The sequence below is a fragment of the Rhincodon typus genome, chromosome 1 (assembly GCF_021869965.1).
Source record: "Rhincodon typus isolate 14 chromosome 1, sRhiTyp1.1, whole genome shotgun sequence".
NCBI classification, from domain to species: domain Eukaryota; kingdom Metazoa; phylum Chordata; class Chondrichthyes; order Orectolobiformes; family Rhincodontidae; genus Rhincodon; species Rhincodon typus.
Genome location: NC_063332.1, coordinates 78,347,674 through 78,366,408, shown reverse-complemented (window position 1 = coordinate 78,366,408; position 18,735 = coordinate 78,347,674). Strand labels below are relative to the sequence as shown.

Sequence of the window (18,735 nt, the reverse complement as noted above, 5' to 3'; positions counted from 1 at the left end):
CTGAGGTGATGAGGTTGTGGATGGTTTGCGAGATGATGGTTTGGTGCTCAGGGGTGGGGTCATGATCAAGGGGGCGGTAGGAGGAGGTGTCGGAGAGTTGGCGTCCGGCCTCGGCGATGTAGAGGTCAGTGCGCCATACTACAACTGCACCTCCCTTGTCCGCGGGTTTTATGGTGAGGTTGGGATTGGAGCGGAGGGAGCGGAGGGCTGCACGTTCTGCGGGGGAGAGGTTGGAGTGGGTGAGAGGGGTGGAGAGGTTGAGGCGATTGATGTCTCGACGGCAGTTGGAGATGAAGGGGTCGAGGGAGGGTAGGAGGCCTTGGGGTGGTGTCCAGGAGGAGGGGGTGTGTTGGAAGCGGGAGAAGGGGTCTGTAGAGGGAGGGTTAGGTTCACGGTTAAAAAAGTAAGCGTGGAGGCGGAGGCGGCGGAAAAACTGCTCTATCTCCAAGCGTGAGCGGTATTCGTTGATCTGTGGGTGGAGGGGACAAAGGTGAGCCCTTTACTGAGGACTGACCGTTCGTCCTCAGTAAGGGGTAGGTCTGGGGGGATGGTGAAGACTCGGCAGGGCTGGGTGCTGCTGTCTCCTCTGGAGCTGCTGGCTGTGGAGGTGGTGGGCGGAGTTGTGCCGGCGGTGGGTGGAGTTGCGTCCGCGTCGGTGATGGGCGGACCGGCGTCGGAGGTAGGAGGAGCGGGGTAGGCGGCGGCAGTAGCGGTGAGGGTGGTCGCGACTTCAGTGTCGGTGGCAACGGCAGCGATGGTGCTTGCTGTCCCGGAAGTGGGGAACCCGGCGGTGGCGGATGTGACGTCATCTGTGGGTTCTCCGATAGTGGCCTCATGGCCAATGGCGGCGGGCACATTGGCCATTTTCTCTCTTTTTCTCTCTTTGGGCTCTGTCCTATCGTTTACTCCCTACCCCACCCACCTCGTATTTTCTGCATATAAACTGACGTTTTCCCAGCCACCATCAATTCTGAGGAAGGGTCACACCAGACCCAAAACATTAGCTCTGTTTTCTCCTCCACAGATGCTGCTAGACCTGCTGAGCTTTTCCAGCAACCTTGTTTTTGTTCCTGATTAACAGCATCCGCAGTTTTTTTGGTTTAAATTATTTCAAAGCTTAATTTATGTACAACAATGCCAAAACAAACAATCAGTCAAGATAGTTATCAGACGTCCAATGATGTCTAAGAACATTGCAATCAAAGGCAAGTTGAGACATTATTAATTTACAAATAAAAAAATTGATTAGGGATAGTCGACATGGTTTTGTGCGAGGAAAATCTTGTCTCCCAAACTTTATTGAGTTTTTTGAGGATTGATTAGGCAGAACAATAGATGTTGTTTACTTGGACTCTAGTAACATCTTCAACAAGGTTCGGCATGGGAGACTAATTAGTAAAATTAGGTCACATGGGATTCAGGATGAGCTTGCCAATTGGATTCATAATTGACATAATGCAGGAAACAGAGTGGTGGTAGAATGTTGCTTCTTGGTTTGGAGACCTGTCACCAGCAGTGTTCCACAGCGTTTGGTTCTGGCTCCTCTCTTCTTTGCCATTTATATAAATGATTTGGATGAAAATATAGAAGGCATGGTTAGTAAGTATGCAGACGACACCAAAATTGGTGGCACAGCAGAGCGAAGAGGTTTTCTAAGATTTCTTGGATCCAGATCAAATGTGTCACTGGGTTGAAAAATGGCAGATGGAGTTCAATCTGGATAAATGCGAGGTATTGCATTTTGGTACAACAAACAAGGGTAGGGTTTATACAATTAATGGTAGGGCCTTGGGTAGTGTCGTAGATGAGAGGGACCTAAGGGCTCAGGTACAGAATTCTTTGAAGTTTGCGTAGACAGGGCCATTAAAAATGCATTTGGCGCTCTGGCCTCTTTGCTCAGTCCTTTGAGTGTATGATTTGGGAAGTCATGTTGAGGTTGTACAGGAAATTGGTCAGGCCTCTTCTAGAATACTGTGCCCAATTCTGTTCACCAGTAAGGATATTATAAAAATGGAGAGGGTTCAGAAGAAATTTATCAGATCTTGCTGGGTATGGAAGGTTTCAGTTATAAAGAAAGGCTGGAGAGGCTCGACTTTTTCCACTGGAACGTAGGAGGTTGAGAGGCGACCTGATAGAATAGATAGAGTTAATGGTAGTTGTCTTTTCCCTAGGATGGGGCATTTCAGGACTAGGGGACACATTTTAAAGTTGAGAGGAGGGAGATTTAAAAAAGACATGAGGGGCAAATTTTTTTACACATAGGGTGGTTCACACGTGGAATGAACTTTCTGAGAAAGTGGTGGATGTGGGTACACCTACAATGTTGAAAAGACATTTGGATAAGTGCATGAAAAGGAAAGTTTTGGAGGGATATGGTCCAGGAGCAGGCACGTGGGACTAGCTTAGTTTGGGATGATGTTCACCATGGATTGATTGGTCTGAAGGGTCTGTTTCCATGCTGTATGACTATGACTTTATAAAGAACCATTGACAAACAATCTTCTTTGAAAATATGGAGCTGATTTTTGTGTGGCTAAAATTAGATAGAAGGGGGTTACAACAGTGTGTATGACATTTTTAAAGAAGTACTGTTGTTTTCAAAAATATTATTTTTTGACTGTAACAACCAAACATTTGATTAACAAGTAAAACAAAACTCTCAAAACTTGCATTGTTTCAAAATATTCATATTAAAACATTGATTGTCCTAGTGTACACTAACTTTTAAATATCTGGCAACAATTGCTGTTTTTCAAGAAGTTGACATTAAACATACTACCCTTTGTTTTAATTTATGTTAAACAAATGTAAGAACAGGAGACTTCTCAAGCGCAACGACATTCTGAAGAACAGGATGCATAAACCTATTTCAAAAATTTTGGTTATGTCCATCATGGACATGCCACAAGCATCTGGCCTAAACAATCTGCTCTGTGGAAATATTTCATGCATGCGTTACAAAATCACTGGCCTGTTTTAAAAGGGATGTTGTATTTAGTTTAATGAAATGTTTTAGACAAGCAAATGCTTTATAAATGGGAGAATATTTAAAGGACCACTGCAGCTTTAAATATTTTGCTGTTAGTGAGAAGAATCTTCCTCCTTATACAGAATACCTGATACTATTATTAAAACAGTATCTGTAATATTTCGTAATGTTTACCAATTGATTAATCTGTCTAAAGTATACCTAAAAGTCTGTACTCACCTTTGTGTTACAGTGTTGCTTTCACATTTTATTCTGATTACATAAACCCATAGCAATCTATACAGCGATTCCAGTGCAACCCGTGACATTTTGGGGTCTTTGTTCTATAAAGAAGAAACAAAGGAAATGTTCCAATAGCTAGAAGACTATGAATAACTAGGACCATAAATATGCACTTCCATTCAAAAACATAATTAAAGCAGTGCAGAAAAAGGGCAGATATACAAAACACATACTCAAATAAATATATGAGGAAGTGTTTAAATTATGTGGGAAGCAATCCTCTTCTCTGCAACTGATCGATTCTAAATATAAATTTTGATCAGCAGCAATCCCAATACTGATTCTTGTGGAATACCATCTCCCATTGTCCGCCACTCAGAATTTGACAGCCAGTACCCTCCTTTAATTTGAAGCCAGAGAGAAATCCATTTTGCCACCTGTTTCCTGACTCCACATTTTCTAATCTTCATGATTCATTATTCTATCATGTGGCACTTTGAGACATTTGAAAATCCAGATAAGTTATATCTACTGCATTACCATCTATTATTTACATTATAAAATCCTCAAAATTCAATACAATTGGCTAAGCAATATTCTCCTTTTGAAATCAATGCATTATTATACCTTACGTTTAAACATTCTTCTAATTTGTAAATACCGGAATTAAATGAGCTCTTTTCTAGCCATCTGGCAGTGCATCTTTTGTATTAAATTGAATGTGTACAACACTGTCTTCGCTGTCACTTCCCTAGGCTCTTTTTCATGTAGTGTTACTTATACTCCGCTGCCTCCTGTGGGTTTTCTTTCATTATTATAGCTACTATTTCCTGTTCTATTATTTGATTAATACCCTTACAATCAGGACATTATTTAAATATTCAACTCAAAAGTATTTCTTTCCATGCTTACAAATGACAGCATGGCAAGTGTGAAATAAATTATTTGACAGTCAGCAACAACTTGCAGTTATACTGCACCTGTAACATAACAGAATTAGCCTAAGGCATTCATGGCCATGGCAAATGGTGGAACCGATTAATTTTTGGCAGTATTAGAGGAAGATATAGAATCTAAATGGACAACAACTTTGAGCAGGTGAAGCATCCTTCTGGATGACAACTTCTGTTTCTTTTAAGCACATTTGAAGAAGGCAACAGGAAACAATCTTATGCATTCTTTATCCTGGTCAAAGTGTTAAATTGAAGTTTTTAGTAAGCATTTGCACAGCAAAACACAGGCTGTAGGGCATGGAAAATTAAGCAGAGGACTGTCCTTAGACAGACAACTGCTGCTTCACAGCAATGCTACACAATACATTTTGACACAGAGCCACAAAAGGAGATGCGTGACCAAAACATTGTTCAAAGACGTAATTTTTAAGGGAAAAATTGAGAGAAATAAAAAGTACAGAGGCACAGAGATTTAGGGAAGAAGCTTTAGAGGACCTTAAACCTTTGGTAGCTGAAAGAATGGTCACCAACTGTGGACCAATTAAGATTGGGGTGTTCAAGACTGCAGATTTCTTGGAGAGTTGTACGGTTAAAGGAGATCACAGAGATATGAAGGGCTGAGTTTGAAAATGAGGATTAGAATGTTAAAAACAGCTCTGCTTAACCAGAAGCCATGAAAATCAAATGTGGTGACAGTTACGACACAGGTAACAAACCTCTAGACGATGTATCAAAACAAAACAAATTGCCATCAAATAATCAGTGTTTGGGGATAAGGAAGTCCAAGATTGCACAGTAACAAGGAAAGGGCTTATTTGGCAAGTTTAACTGAAATGCTTATAGAGCAAAGCAGAGTCTGATTCGTCCTTGGAAGGAGAAAGGTTAGTCGGTGGAAATGGATACTAAAAGCTGACGTCAGCTGCATTTTCATTTTCATTTCCATAGGATAGGTAAGCTATAAATGCTGTTCATGGTTAAGAGCAGATTGCCTGTTGAGGTCAGGAAAAAGATCAGGGCTCACATAATTCAAAGATAGTTATTGTCTGCAAAGTTCATATCTTCCAGAGCCACCCTTTCTCTGATGGTACCATGGAAGCCCTGGGGAGAAGTGGACCAGAATGAAAATGGTCCTTTTCGCGTAAGATGGACACAGTTAGTCAACAGTAAGCAGAGTCTGCCGAATATTTAATATTGTGAATGTTACGCTAAGGATCTGGTGGCAATGTCAGGTGTAAAGACATGACCAGAACTGTGAAGCGACTCACAAATTTATAACTTATTTTTTACAAGCTGCACAGCCCTACATACACTAATGCAGCCTCAGCGTTAATGAAATTTGTCTCTATTTTCTGATCACAATAGTACATTTCAGCTCAGAGAAATACAATCAATTGGTAGATAGATTCTTGATTAGTAAGGCAATCAAGGGGTCCAGGGAGAAGACAGGAGAATGGGATGAGAAACACATCAGCCATAATTGAATGGCACAGCAGACTCAATGGGCTGAATGGCCTAATTCTACTCTTATGTCTCATAGTTTAATGGAATTTTAGGTTGACGGCTTATCTTCTGAGGAAAGACTGAGCAGTTTGGGGATGAAATCATAGGAGTTTAAAAGACTGTGAGCTGATCTTACTGAAACATAAGAGATTCTGAGGGGGCTTGATGGAGTAGATGCTGTGAAGAATTGTACTATTACAGAGAAGTCCATTCAGCCCATTGAGTCCACCCTGACCCTCTGAAGACTATCCCACCCAGACCCACATCCTACCCTACATCCCTGTGACCCTGTATTTGCTGTGGCTAATCCACCTAGCCTGCATTTCCCTGGACACTATGGATAATTCAGCATGGCCAATCCATCTAACCTGCACATCTTTGGACTATGGAAGGAAACAGGAGCACCGAGATGAAACGCATGCAGACACAGTGAGAACGTGCAAACTCCACACAGAAAGTCACCCGAAGGTGGAACTGAACTCAGGTCCTTAGCACTGCAAGGCGGCAGCGCTAACCACTGAGCCACTGTGTCACCCAGGGGGCATAGTTTCAAAATATTTGATCTCCCATTGAAGACTGAAATGACAAGGGATGTTTTTCTCTCAGATGGTCATGAATGCATAGAATTCTGTACTGCAGAGAGCAGTAGAGACTAGGTATCGGATGCATTCAAGGATGAGTCCAATCGATTTTGATCTACAGGGGAGTCAAAGATTTGGGGGTCAAGCAGGTAAGTGAAGTTAAGGCCACAATCAGATTCAGCCATAGTTTTAGTGAATGGTGGAATGGGCTTGATGGATCAAATGGTCTACCACTATTTTTTAAAATGCTCAGTGATTGAATGTATGTACTTATGCTTCCAGTTTATAATCTATTCCTTTTATAATTAGCAGCCTCATAAATATTGTAGCTTCAGGTCCCAGTGAATTCTGCAGCTTGTGACTCATCTCCTGAGCCCCAAAGTCTGTCCACACTCTTCAGGCACAAGCCAGAAGATAACGGAATAGTCCTCATGTGCCTGGATGAGTGCAGCTTCAAAACACTCAAAGCTTGACCCATTCAACACAAAGTAACTTGGTTGATCAGCATCTCATTCTCATTCATTCTCTCAAACACTGATGCTGAAGAGAGCAGTATTTACCATCCACAGGATGCAAAATCTTCCTCAACAGCACTTTGTTGTGATCTTTAATAGCTGGAAGGAGGGCAGCTGTAGCTGCACTGAAACGCCAACATTTTCGAGTTTCCCTCTGAGACTTGGAGTAGCTGTACTGTGAACTATTATCACGGTTCTTCACTGCTGCTGGATCAAAATCTTGGATGCTCTTCCTAACTAGATGGCTTAAGAAATTAGTGATGATAGAGCTTTTACTTTTTTCTTTACTCTCAAAACGTGGGCATTGATGGTAGGCCAGCATGTACTGCCATCCTCAATTGCTCATGGTCATAAATCAGTTCCACTTAGCATACTTATAGGAAGTGACAGAAGACCAGGTTTAAAATGTTATAAAACATCTACTAAAGAGAATCAAACCTCGAGTGGTTTATTTCCTTCATGTGATGACAATATGACAATACAAATTCAGATGACATTGTAGACAGTGTAGATGACAGCATAAGATTACAAAGATATATTGATAGGCTAGGTGAATGGACAAAACGGTGGCGGATGGAGTTTGAAGTAAACAGGTTTGAGGTTATCCATTTTGGACTGAAAAAGGATAGAAATGGATACTTTCTAGATGGTATGGAGTTAAATACAGCAGCTGTTCAAAGAGAGTTGGGGGTCACGTGCATTGATCTTTAAAATGTCACAAGAAGATGCAGAAAATAATCAAGAAAGCTAATGGAATGCTGGCCTTTATATCTAGAGGACTGGAGTACAAGTTTAAGTTATGTTGCAGTTAAACAGGAAAGATGTTGTGAAACTTGAAAGGGTTCAGAAAAGATTTACAAGGATGTTGCCAGGGTTGGACGGTTTGAGCCACAGGGAGAGGCTGAATAGGCTGGGGCTATTTTCCCTAGAGCCCCAGAAGCAGAAGGGAGATCTTATAGAGGTTTACAAAATCATGAGGGGCATGGATAAGTTGAATAGCCAAGGTCTTTTCCCCAGGGTAGAGGAGTCCAAAGCTAGAGGGTATAGGTTAAGGTGAGGGGGAAAGATTTAAAAGGGACCTAAAAGGTAGAGGGTGGTGTGTGTATGGAATGAGCTGCCAGAGGTGGTGGAGGAGGCGGGTACAATTACAACATTTAAAAGGCATCTGGATGGGCTTAGAGGGATATGGGCAAATGGGACTAGATTAATTTAGGATATCTGGTTGGCATGGATGAGTTGGTCTGAAGGGTCTGTTTCCGTGCTGTACACTTCTACGACTCTAACCCTGGCTAGATCCCACATGGAGAGCTGTGTGCAGATCTGGGCATTACAACTTAGGAAGGACATTTTGCTTTGGAGGGAGGACAATGTAGGTTCACAAGAATGATAACTGGACTTCAGGGGAATGGACTGACAACAGATTATACAAAATAGACCCATTTTCTCTAGAATTAGAAGGTTAAAGGGTAATATTAAAAGGAAAAGACAGGGTAGATAAATGGTTTCCAATGGTGGGAGCACAATCTGAGAATTCGGGCCAGACCATTCTGGAGAGATGTTAGGAAGCACTTCTGTACACAAGAGTGGTAAATGTTGGAACTCTCTTTCACAAAATGGTAACTTGGTTGTTAATTTTAAATCTGAGATAGATAAATTTGTGTTAAGTAAAGCTATTAAGAGATATAGGCCAAAGGCAGGTTTTTGGAGTTAGGCCACAGATCAGCCATGATCTCACTGGATGGTGGAATATGTTCGAGGGGCAGAAAGGCCTATTCCTGTTCTTATGTACACTGGTTGATGAAATTAGTACTTTCTACTCACTCCAGTTTATCAACGATCTTTGTGACAACACTGAACAAGTGACACAGTTTTATTCAATATCACTACCTTTTGCCAGTGATTGTTGAAATGAACAGGTTACTGCACAGCATTAAATATAAGGTCATACTCACTAAAGAATTAACAAGTGTAATGCAATGACTACAATTTAATGACAACACTCTTCAGGTGAGCACTGAAAACACCACCTATATAAAGATTTCTTTTACATTATTTGTTTGTCACTAAATTTTCTAGATTTATATACATATGCTTAAGAACTTGGTACACATACCTGCAAAGTTTCTATTTGCTTTCTGATACTGTTGTTAGATGGCATCTGAATAAAGCAATGCAAGACAGCAAAACATAAACAAGCATGAAAATGGGATATCCATGCATGTTAGATGGGGAACAAAGCACAAACTTAAATCCTTAAAAGCATTTGATGAACAGAGGCATGTACAACAAACAGCAGTCTGAAGAGCTTTTGTTAAATGTAACAGAAGACATTGCAACGCACTTAACTTGGAGTTAAATTGAATGGTCAAAAATAATATTTTTGGAAAATGACTTAAACAACAAAACATGCCATTAATATCATAAGCATTTTGTCCCTCCCAAGGGGATTTTGTGATGCTACATACAGGCATAAATCAACATAAAACTGAGTTAATAGTGAGTTCAGCAAGACAAAACAAGACAGCATACACACATACAGCCATGTGGAACAATACGAATAAATGAAATGATAAGCATGCAGAAAGAAATGCTCCTTGGAAACAAATATCTGGAATTCAAAGTAAAAGCCATCTCTCACCATTCAAACAGCAGAGGTAATTATTATTTAAGATGCCTAATACTCAAATCCAGATCTGATACATCAAGGAAGAACTAAACATTACTGACAGAGGCCAAAATTCAGGCTAATTGCTTATCTGTTGGCGCCGCTTTTATCTTTGAGCAGCTCGATGTAATACGAATAATCAGAAAGTCAAAATTGGGTAAATTACCTCTGAGCTTGTTTTCCCCCTGTTATTTGCAGTTCATTTGAAAAATAAATTAGAGGTTGACTGAGAAAATACCATGTTTGGGTAAACAAAGCATAAGGACAAAAAACAAAGACAGAAAATGGGTTCTTGCAATTCAAGTGTTTGGAAGATTCTACATTCCTTATTACAGTATTTGGATCAGACACATATACCCAAAGACCAGACTACGTATGCTGGCATTGTTCCATCAATTCACAAATCATTCTGTCCTTTTTATGAATTAATTTCATTTTATAAATGACTTGTGGAACAATCAACAGTTTGCATAATTTTTTTTGATCAAATTACTTTTGTCCATTGCGCATTACTTACCTTTAAGTGAGACAGACAATTCTGAAGGAATATGTGCCAGTTGTTGAGAAAGAATTGTTTTTGACTGACGCACAGGAGGCAGGTAACCAATGGGTACAGGGCCTGAGAAGGCAAACAGAAACTAGAAATGACACCAGAAATCAGTACCATTGATAGTTATTTCAAACAATCCGAGCAGAAAACCAGATGTGTTCTAAAGGGATAGAAATATGTGGTTTTGGTAGTCAATTACAATGTTGGTCATGCCAACTTTCACAAATTGACGAGGAAACTCAAGATCTCTGGATAAAGTTGCACCTCTCTGGCAATTTTGTGAGATGTCTCCAGCAGAAGCATTAAACTTTGGACACTACCATTGAAAGGTCAGGAGGCCAACAAGCAAGATGGGTAGTTGTTCGTAGCTGTGTACAACAGCTTGCAACTGCAGGTAAGAAACAGAGTGTATTCATGGGCAAGAAGGAGTGGGCGCACAGGGCAGTAACTAGAGACAAGCTGTTTTGTATTTTTTGGAGTGGTGAGAGAATTGGCTGTGTCTGTGCTTCCTATCTACTCGGTTTTTACTTTCCTCCTCTTTTGATGACAATGCTTCACTCAATGTCTTCCACGAGTGCTGGCAATTTTCTGGTATCTTGCCCAAGAATCCATTCTACTTGTATCAACTATATATTGAGTATGACTGGACACTTGAAACGACATCCATCATAACAGAGTTGTGTTTTTAATCAACAGATGTAGTTATTTTGTAAGATATAGTGATAGTGCACCACTTTGCAACCACAGGACAAAGTGAAGAGGGAGGTCTCTGCAAACTATTACCAAACTAGTCCAGTTTGGTGCTCTGACTACTGTGTGGCCAAGGCGACAATCCTAGGCGTGGAGCTCTTATGACCTGAATATCTCGGCATTTTACCACACAAAGCATTTACAACATTAAAAATTTGAATTTCTATAAATGCATAAACACAACTTTTTATAAGGTCTGTAACATCAATAAACGTGCCCTACCGTGATGGGAAAGGTTGGGAAAGCAGAAAGAAATGAAGGTGTAAAGCACAAACTATCATGTGCGTCAACCGAGATGAACAAAAGTTTCATTAACTACATTCTCAAACCGCACTTGTCAAAGATGGAAAAATGATTATCAGTGTCCCTTATGAGGACATCGTTGGACAGCTGGGCTTATTTCCACTGGAATTCAGAAGAGTGGAGGGGTTGACTTGATTGAAGTGTCTAAGATCCTGAGTGGACTTGATTGAAGTGTCTAAGATCCTGACTGGTCTTGACAAGGTGCACACAGAAAGGATGTTTACTCTTGTGGATCAGTACAGAACTAGGGGGCTCTGTTTTAAAATTAAGATTTCTCTTTTCAGGACAGACACGAAAAGCTTTTTTTTCTCTTGCGGACTGTAGTGGAATTTTCTGGCAGAGGAAGTGGCGGAGGTAAGGTCATTTTTTTTTAGGCACAGGTGGATATATTACGTCAGTGGTGATTATTGGAAAGGGCTCTGAGAGACAGGATTTATGATCACTTGGAAAGGCACAGTTTGATTCGTGATAGTCAGCATGGATTTGCGAGGGGTAGATCATGCCTCACAAACCTTACTGAATTCTTTGAAGAGATGACCAAACACGTGGATGAAGATTGAGCAATGGATGTGGTATACGTGGATTTAAGTAAGGCGTTTGATAAGGCTCCCCATGGTAGGCTCATGCAGAAAGTAAGGAGGCATGGGATTGGGGGAAATGTGGCAGATTGGATTCAGAATTGGCTAACACTTGGAAGACAAAGGGTGGTGCTGGACGGAAAATATTCAACATGGTGCTCAGTTATGAGTACCACAAGGATCAATTCTGGGTCCTCTTCTATTTGTGATTTTTGTAAATGATTTGGATATAGGAGTGGAAGGATGGGTTAGTAAGTTCGCGGACGATACGAAGGTGGGTCAAGTTGTGGACAGTGCGGAGGGCTGTTCGAGGTTACAAAGGGACATTGATAGAATGCAGAGCTGGGCTGAGAAGTGGCAGATGGAGTTTAACCCTGAAAAGTGTGAGGTGATTCATTTTGGAAGGACAAATTTGAAAGCAAAATACAGGGTTAATGGAAAGATTCTTGGCATTGTGGAGGAGCAGAGGGATCTTGGGTTCAAGTCCACAGTTCCCTGAAAGCTGCCACCCAGATGGATAGAGTTGTTAAGAAGGCGTATGGTGTGTCAGCTTTCATTAATAGAGGGATTGAGTTCAACAGCCGTGAAGTTATGCTCCAGCTATACAAAAGCCTGGTTCGGCCACATCTGGAGTATTGTGTCCAGTTCTGGTCACCTCATTACAGGAAAGATGTGGAAGTGTTGGAAAAGGTGCAGAGGAGATTTACCAAGATCTTGCCTGGAATGGAGGGAAAGTCTTACAAGGAAAGGTTGAGAGAGCTAGGGCTTTTCTCTTCAGAACGACGAAGGATGAGAGGTGACTTGATAGATGTGTATAAAATGATCAGAGGTATAGATAGAGTAGACAGCCAGAGACTTTTTCCTAGGGTGAAGGTAGCTATTATGAGGGGGCATAGTTTTAAAGTGAGTGGAGGTAAATATAGGGGAGACATCAGAGGTAGGTTCTTTACTCAAGAGTGTGGTCGGGGCGTGGAATGTATTGCCGGAGAGGGTAGTGGAGTCGGCCTCATTAGGGGCCTGTAAGTGGCTATTAAATAGGCATATGGATGATAGTATAAGGTAGGGGGTGGAGGTTAGATAGACCTTAGGATTAGGGTAAAAGTTCGGCACAACATCGTGGGCCGAAGGGCCTGTACTATGCTGTACTGTTCTATGTTCTATGTTCTACATATTATTATTAGGCAAACGAACCAACGATTATTAGAGATAGATAGTGGATTTTGAAACACAAGTAAATCAGCCCTGATCTTAGTGAATGGTGGACCAGGTTCGAGGGACTGAATGTCTACCTCTGCTCCTATTTTGTATTTTTGTATGTAAGTGCAAAGGTTTAATGAAAGCAACTCTGAGAAGAAATGCACATATATTATCAATCAATGATTCAAGTAATCTGGATAAATGCAGAGGCCATGACTTACTGGAGTTGCCTGAGGATGGTGGTGGTCAAAGTGGAGTCTAGGACGTTGCTTCAGACCAGTGTCCATGTCTTAGTTTAAAGTAGTGAGCTATTAATAGTGTATTAAGCTGTTCATGCCAAGAAGGACCTTGAATTTGTTTCTGTGTCTATACCCCAGTGCTAGGTCTAGCAAGAGAGTGTGCCCGGCATCCCAAACAACCTTACTGACCTATAGCTATAAAGAAGAAAGAACAGGACCTTGTAGCGTTGAATTTAGCTGACTTGTTTGAATGTTTGGGGACTCAATAAATCTAGCAGGCATCTTCAAACTGCTTGCACAACCACCCCCACACACCTCAAATTTGCTAGCAGTAGAGGGTGGCATCAGGTATCCCTCCCACCAAGTGACCAGTTGAGGAACTACTGCTCCAACAAGAGATTGGCTTTATAATTCGGATGATGGGGTGGCAAAAGGAATTGGGGGAGTGCATTAAGAGGAATTATTTACAGGGCTTTAAGCAAAGAGGAGAGTTACTCTGCTAAGAGTTCTCACAGGTGCTGAAGGTTAAATGACCTCATTCTGTGCTGTATTATTTTATTGCATTGGGTGCACTAGTAAGAGGTAGAATTTGTTTAAACAAATGCCTTTAATCGAAATTTTAAATAGATAAAACCTGAGTTTAAAAGTTGATTTAACCAAAATATACTTGCTCATTTCAATGAATATTCATTTGGCTAGATCAGTTAAGTTTCTGACTAATCTCAGTTTGCTGATGGTGAGGGGTTAAGTGACGATAGTGTCACTACCCGTCAGGATGAAATGCTTAGCTCCTCTCGGAGATGATCATTGCTTCTCACTTGTGCCGCTTACATGGTACTTGCCATTTATCAACCCAAACCTGAACAAGGCTCAGTGGTTTGTGCTGCTGTCTTACAGGGACCTGGATTCAATTCCAGCTTTGGGTGACTGTCTGTGGGGAGCTTATGTGCTCTCCCTGTGTCTGTGTGGGATTCTACTGGGTGTTCTGATTCCCTCCCACAGTCCAAAGATGCGCCGGTTAGGTGGGTTTGCCATGCTAAATTGTCAGTAGTGTCCAGGGATGTTTAGGCTAGGTGGATTACGGGAAACATGGGGTTACACGGATAAGGAAGGTGGGTGAGTCTGGCTGGGATGCTCTTTGGAGCGTCAGTGCGGAAATCAATAGGCCTAATTGAATCCCTACAGTGCTGAAAGAGGCTATGAATCTATGAAAATTGTCCAAGTTTTCCTGCATGTGAACATGGATAGCATCTGTACTTGTGGAACTGTGAATTTTACTGAACACTGACCATCAGCAAATATCCCCATGACACAGCTTAGGTTGGAGGGCAGGACATTAGTGAAGCAGTCATGATGGTTAGATCAAAGACACGAGAGCTGCCATTACTTGGAGCAGGAACAACTGACCTCCAAACACCTGTTGGGGCATGTAGGTTGAAGGTATTCCAGGAGGAAACAATGAGAATTCAGAACAGACGTGTTTCTACAAAGAAAATGGGACTCCCCAATTTGGGAACCCTAGATGTCCAAGAGCATGCAAAACAGGATAAGACAAAGCAAAAGCAAGTTATATTAGATCGAAAGGCCTGGGGAGTGCTAAAAGGAAATTTGAAATGTCGAGACTGTAGGAAAAATACATGCAAGCAATATCAAGGATAACCCAAAAATGTTGTAAAAATACATCAAGAGTAAGAAAATAACTGAGGAATGAGTAGTGCTTATTAAGAAATTAAGGCAGGAAACTGCGTGGAGGCAAAAACATGGAGTGTTTCTTAATGGCCACTTAGCCTGTCTTCAACATTCAAGATATGGAATTGTGAAAAATATTGATTGGGGACAAACATAATGATAGAGGAAGTGTTAAGAATTTTAGCATCTTTGATCCACAGAGCATGATCCAAGTCTGGGTTAGTGCAGGTTCATAGTTCCTTGGAAGTGGAGTCACAAGTAGGCAGGATAGTGAAAGTGGCATTTGGTGTGCTTGCCTTTATTGGTCAGTCTATTGAGTATAGGAGTTGGGAGGTCATGTTGTGGCCATACAGGACATTAGTTCAGCTACCCTTGGAATATTGCATTCAATTCTGGTCTCTCTGCTACAGGAAAGTTGTGAAACTTGAAAGGGTTCAGAAAAGATTTACAAGATTGAGATATAGGGAGAGGCTGAATAAGCTGGGGCTGTTTTCCCTGGAGCATCGGAGACTGAGAGGTGACCTTATAGAGGTTTATCAAACCATGAGGGGCATGGAAAGGGTGAATAGCCAAAGTCTTTTACTTGAGGCAGAGGAGTCCAAAACCAGAGGGCATAGGTTTAAGGTGAGAGGGGAATGATTTAAAAGGGACCTAAGGGGCAACTTTTTCCACACAGACGGTGGTGTGTGTATGGAGTGAACTGCCAGAGGAAGTGGTGGAGGCTGGTACAATTACAACATTTAAACGGCATCTAGATGGGTATATGAATAGGAAGGGTTTACAGGGATATTGGCCAAATGCTGGCAAATGGGACTGGATTAATTTAGGATATCTGATCAGCATGAACAAGTTGGACGAAGGGTCTGCTTCCATGCTGCACATCTCTACGACTCTACAACAATTATTGGAAAAAATTGAGACGCGGGATAAATTGTCACATAGGACATGGATCAATCAACATTACATACAATGGCCTGCTAAAGAAATCTGGTGCCCAACTAACTTGATTGAGGGTAGTGTGTTTGTTGCAGTACATGAGAATTTCAGCTAGCCTTTGGACAAGATGCTACGAGGCAGATTAGCATGAAAAGCAAAGGTCACGGGATTCAAGGGTTAATGGCAAGTTGGATTAAAATATCAGGTTAGTGACAGGAAGGAGATGGTAACAAGTCGATGGTTTGTCTGTGACTGGAAAGTATTTTCCAACAAGAATTCTCAGAGTCAGTATTAAGTTCCTTGCTTTTGTGTCATGTATCAATGCGTTAGTCTTAAACAAGAGACATAATTAAGAAATTTACAAATTATACAAAAATTAGCCATGCAGCCAATAGTGGGGAACTTGCAAAGTGAAACAAGAACATATATAACAGGAGCAGAAGTAAAGTCATAGTCATATAGCACAGAAACAGAACCTTCGATCCAACTCATCTGCATCAATCAGACATCCCAATCTGACCTCGTCCCATTTGCCAGCGCTTGGCCTATATCCCTGTAAACCCTTCTTATTCACATACCCATCCAGATGCCTGTTGAATGTTGTAACTGTACCCACCTCCACTGCTTCCTCTGGCAGCTCGTTCCTTACACGCATCACTTTCTGCATGATAACGTTACCCCTCAGGTCCTTTTCAGTAGACCCAACTGACCCCATGAACCTGCTCTGCCATTTTTTAATGTCATAAAAACAAGGAGCAGGAGTAGGCAACTCAGCTTCTCAGAGAGTTCTGAGGAAGGATCACTTAATCCAAAACATTACCTCTGATTTCTCTCCACAGATGCTGTCAGACCTGCTGAGCTTTTCCAGCAATTTCTAAGTTTGTCGCAGCCTCTCGGCTGATCTGCTTATGTTCAGAATTGCACATTCACATCTACCCACAATAACCTTCGATTGTCTTGCCTAATGAATCAGTCTGCCTCGGTCTTAAAAGTATTAAAAGAGCCCAATTCCACTGCATTGAGGCATGGAGTTCCAAAGTCACACAACCCTCAGGGGAAAAAAAAAACAACTTTCTTCACTTCTAGCCTTTCCTCATAAAACAATCTATTCTTCCAATATTGGTCTAGTAAACCTTCTCTTAACTGCTTTCAATGCATAAACAGAGAAATCCAGATGTGGTCTCACCAATGCCCTATATAACTAAAGCATAACTTCCCTATTCTTGCATTCAATTCCCCTCACAATAAACCTTAACATTCTATTAGTTTTCCTGATTCCTTACAGTACGTGCATACTAACCTTCTGCAATTCATGCACTATGACACCCGAATCTCTCTCTCTCTATCTCCACCTCAGAGCTGTGCAGCTTTCAGCTTTTAGATAGTGCCTTTTTTAAAAAAATTCTTGCTGCCAAAATGGACAATTTGACACTGTTTCAATTGTACTCCATTTGCCAGATCTTTGCCCACTCACTTAACCTATCAAAAGCCCTCATAGGGCTCATGTCCCCCTCACAACTCACTTTCCTACTTATTTTTGTGTCATCAGCAAATTTAGCTACCATACCTTAAATACCTACATCCAAATCATTCATATGAATATTCATATAAATTGCAAAGAATTGAGGTCCTGTCCCCTGTGGCACACCACACATTACATCTTGCCAGCCTGAAAAGAACCCACTTATTCCAAATCTCTGCTTCCTGTTAGTCAGCCAATCTTCTACGCATACCAATATGTCACCCTCTACAATCATGAGCTTTCATTTTCCACAATAATCTTGAAGGTGGCTCCTTATCAAATGCCTTCTGGAAATTTAAATACAACACATCCATGGTTTCCCTTTATCTACAGCACACTTACTTCTTCAAAAGAACTCTAATAAATTAGTTAAATATGATTTCCCTTTGACAAAACCATGTTGGCTCTGCCGTGTTGCCTTGAACTTATCCAAATGCCCTGTAATAATATCTCTTATAATAGAATCTAACATTTTCCTTATAACAGATGTTAAGGTAACTGTACTGTCATTTTCTGCTTTCTGCCTCCCTCTCTTCTGAATAAATGAGTGACATTATTTTCCAATGTAAAGGAACCTGCCCCCGTATGTAATGAGTTTTGGAAAATTAAAACCAACACATTAACAATTGCACTGGTTACTCCTTTTAAGACCTTATATGAAGTTCATCTGGACCTGCAGGCTTGTTAGCCGCAACCTCAGTGTTGGATGAGTACCTCTGCCTTCACAATTGTAATTTCAATTGGTTACTCTCCCACTTCTACCTCTTACAGTCTTAGAGTCATAGAGATGTACAGCATAGAAACAGACCCTTCAGTCCAACTCGTCCACGCTGACCAGATAACCTAAATTAATCTAGTCCCATTTGCCAGCACTTGGCTCATATCCCACTAAACCGTTCCTATGCACGCAAGTATCTAGATGCCTTTTAAACGTTGAAATTGTACTAGCTTCCATCACTTCCTCTGGTGGCTCATTCCATACACATACCACCCTGTGTGTGAAAACGTTGCCCTTAGGTCCCTTTTAAATCTTTAAATCAGAGCAAATAGTTTGCATTTTAAAATTAAATAAACTAAGGGCAAAGTAATTTTATTGAATGTTTGTCAAATTTAGCCATCGGTTAGTTCCACTGAGTGAGAGATCAGGATTTAGCCTGTGCTGAGGCACCTCTATTTGAGCTGCTACATTTTGTTTATAATACAAAATTACAAGATATACTTTGAAATAAGAAAGTTATGGCAATGGAGCAATGCAGAAATGGAAGATCACATTCATCACAAGCCTAATTATTTTACACTTACCAAAGAATGTTTCTTTCTTGATGAAAGGTCAAAGGTGGTCTGATAGAGCATCTCTACAAAGTTCTTCAGACATGGCACATTCACTTCATTCTTAACAGCCTAGGCAACCAAGTTTAGTAAGATTAGTACAGTCTCTGAATACATGGTTCAATGAAAACAGAAATTATTCTTTGATAACACAGTGTGGAGCTGGAGGAACACAGCAGGCCAGGCAGCAGCAGAGGAGCAGGAAAGTTGACGTTTC

The 18,735-nt window shown here is 41.1% G+C and overlaps 1 protein-coding gene across 1 annotated transcript in view; it reads right to left on the bottom strand.

Annotated features, from left to right (window-relative positions):
• LOC109927845 (protein furry homolog-like) overlaps nt 1-18,735 on the bottom strand; it is a 291,518-nt gene that overhangs the window by 130,128 nt on the left and 142,655 nt on the right. The window contains exons 8-11 of the mRNA XM_048599687.1: nt 18,492-18,590; nt 9,943-10,044; nt 8,874-8,918; nt 3,209-3,312 (exon numbers count right to left, since the gene is read on the bottom strand). Coding sequence (XP_048455644.1) covers nt 3,209-3,312; nt 8,874-8,918; nt 9,943-10,044; nt 18,492-18,590 — 350 coding nt within the window. The remainder of the gene's footprint in view (nt 1-3,208; nt 3,313-8,873; nt 8,919-9,942; nt 10,045-18,491; nt 18,591-18,735) is intronic.